At 40.6% G+C, this 2,318-nt stretch overlaps 1 protein-coding gene across 1 annotated transcript in view; it reads left to right on the top strand.

Annotated features, from left to right (window-relative positions):
• The window catches only part of LOC108505951 (solute carrier family 13 member 2-like), an 8,501-nt gene extending 6,259 nt beyond the window's left edge, over positions 1–2,242 (top strand). The window contains exons 6-9 of the mRNA XM_017832469.1: positions 149–271; positions 1,107–1,328; positions 1,428–1,513; positions 2,079–2,242. Of these exons, the coding sequence (XP_017687958.1) occupies positions 149–271; positions 1,107–1,328; positions 1,428–1,513; positions 2,079–2,242 (595 nt within the window). The remainder of the gene's footprint in view (positions 1–148; positions 272–1,106; positions 1,329–1,427; positions 1,514–2,078) is intronic.
• The last annotated feature ends 76 nt before the right edge of the window (positions 2,243–2,318 follow it).

The raw sequence follows: 2,318 nt of genomic DNA, 5'->3' as shown, positions 1-2,318 counted from the left end.
GGCAGCACAGAGAAAAAAATATCAGTTTGGTAACTTTGCTGGGAAGTGAGCTTCTCTTCCTTAATGTACCTCCCCTGTTCTAATTCATTAAGTAAATACAGAAGAGAATGTGGAATTTTGGATGCTAACAGCTACCTGTATTTTACAGGCTCTATCCTGATAATGGTGGTGTCATCAACTTTGCCTCCTGGTTCTCCTTTGCCTTCCCCACCATGATTTTGTTACTGGTTTTGGCATGGCTTTGGCTACAGATACTGTACTTGGGCTTTAAGTGAGTACCCTTCACCCTCTGCAGTCCAGCTGATGGACCTGATCAAGGACTCATTGCACAAGTGATCCTTTTATTGATGGGGAAAGTCACACAGCAAGTGACAAATTCCTCACAAAGAACAGAGACAAGCAGAACAGCACACTCAGTGTCTGTTAAAATACTGCACCTTTTTCTCTGAGGAATCTGATCAAATCCCAGATAAACACACTCTGTAGATGCAAATAGGAAGTTCCAACAGCATATGACCTGTTCTGTGGCATTGTTGTCGTGTCCCAAGAGATTGCTGTGCTTCAAAGCAGGAAATGCCTTTGTGACAAGAGTTGCTTCAGACCTAGAGGATTAGTCTTGTGCTATTATTTCCAATGCTAATCACCCCCAATACCCAGCTTACATTACCTACCTGTTTAATAGTTAGCCTATCAAGTTAGTATTATCCCCAACCTCCCTTGTTTTACATAGCAAGAGTGCTGTAATACCTGAAATGGTATTTTCATCTTCAAATTCCTCCTTTAAAATTCTCATTTTCTGTCATTTTAAAAAGCTTGGCAACTCTTTACTTCCTTGTGGTCATATAGCCTTGTCAGTCACACTGAGCTTGTCCTGGTCTAGTGGAAGGGATCCCTGCCCTTGGCAGAAGCTTCCTTCTGATCACCTTGGCAAGCCATGGTGCAATAATGCAGTTAGTACCCACCGTCACTGCCAATGCTAGGATTATAATATATTTAATGTCAATATTAATATATCTAAAAGACATTATGACTGAGTCTAAAATTTGAATTCTTAACTGAGGCTATCTGGCAAGTGTCTCTGATATTTCTTGTCCATTTTCTTCTAGTTTTAAGAAGAATTTTGGTTGTGGTTCAAGTCCCTCTGCCAAGGCTAAGGAAAAAGAGGCCTATGCCGTCATCAAAGAAGAGAGCAGGAAGTTGGGCAAAATGAAATTTGCAGAAATAGTAGTTTTGATCCTGTTCATACTCCTGGTACTGCTCTGGTTTACAAGAGAACCTGGTTTCATACCAGGCTGGGCAACTGTACTTTTCAACAAAGATGATATAAGGTACTACCACTTTTCTTCCTCAATTTGAGTAAAATAAGCATGCTGGATTTTATAAAAATGAAAACATAGCTGATTAAATATCTGACTGGTCTGTTGCAGCTACGTCACTGATGCTACAGTTGCCATTTTTATTTCACTTTTGTTGTTCATCATCCCTTCTGGCTTTTCCAACAATGCACAAACAGGTGAGTTTAGTGAAGCATCAAAAATCAACTGCCAGAATAGGTACATGAGAAGTTTCATGTTTGAGGTTTACAAAGGAAATTTCAAATATTAAGTAAGATTTCAAACTGCTCTTCCTGCATAGCTACAGCTTCTGTTTAGTTTAGGGAAGGCACATATCCCATAAAAGTTCTCTGCTTCTCATTATTTAACCAAGTAGGAAACTCTTATCCCAGCAGGTTCCTGCCTCTACTATACACGTGTGTAAAAGCTTCTGAGGCTGGAATCTTCAGGAGAGAAAACAACAGAAACACACACAGTTCTGCAGATATCTTGCCACACTTTTTGCTCACCCTTCCCTGCATCATACTGTGCTTTTGGAAGCAGCTGCAGATCATTCATAAGTGGTTTTGCAGGTCAAGTTTTAAAACCTTTGTTGGTGAGGCTTTTAGCATTTGCTTTGGGAGGTAATTCCAGGTCTGCTGACAGAAGGGTTTCCTGATGTTCAGACTAAAGTCAGGTCCCACCAAGAAGTTCTCCTTTCTTTGGGGAATGTAATATGGCTTACAAAATCTTTTTGGATTTCAGGTGGCAGGTCGAAGTTCCAAGCACCTCCACCTCTCCTGAACTGGAAAGTAGTTCACGAAAAAATGCCATGGAACATTGTGCTTCTGCTGGGAGGTGGTTTTGCCTTAGCCAAAGGCAGTGAGGTAACATTCCTTGGCTTACCTGGGATCTGTGTCTTCCTATAAATGTAGTATCTTATTTCAAATTCTTTGGAAGGGAAAGCAGGTTTATTACCAGGTAACCTAACAAATGATCCTCTCT

Source organism: Lepidothrix coronata, unplaced genomic scaffold, assembly GCF_001604755.1.
Source record: "Lepidothrix coronata isolate B3197 unplaced genomic scaffold, Lepidothrix_coronata-1.0 Scaffold203, whole genome shotgun sequence".
Taxonomy (NCBI): Eukaryota; Metazoa; Chordata; class Aves; order Passeriformes; family Pipridae; genus Lepidothrix; species Lepidothrix coronata.
The sequence above is the reverse complement of the archived record's forward strand: the minus strand, read 5'-3'. Positions and strand labels throughout refer to the sequence as shown.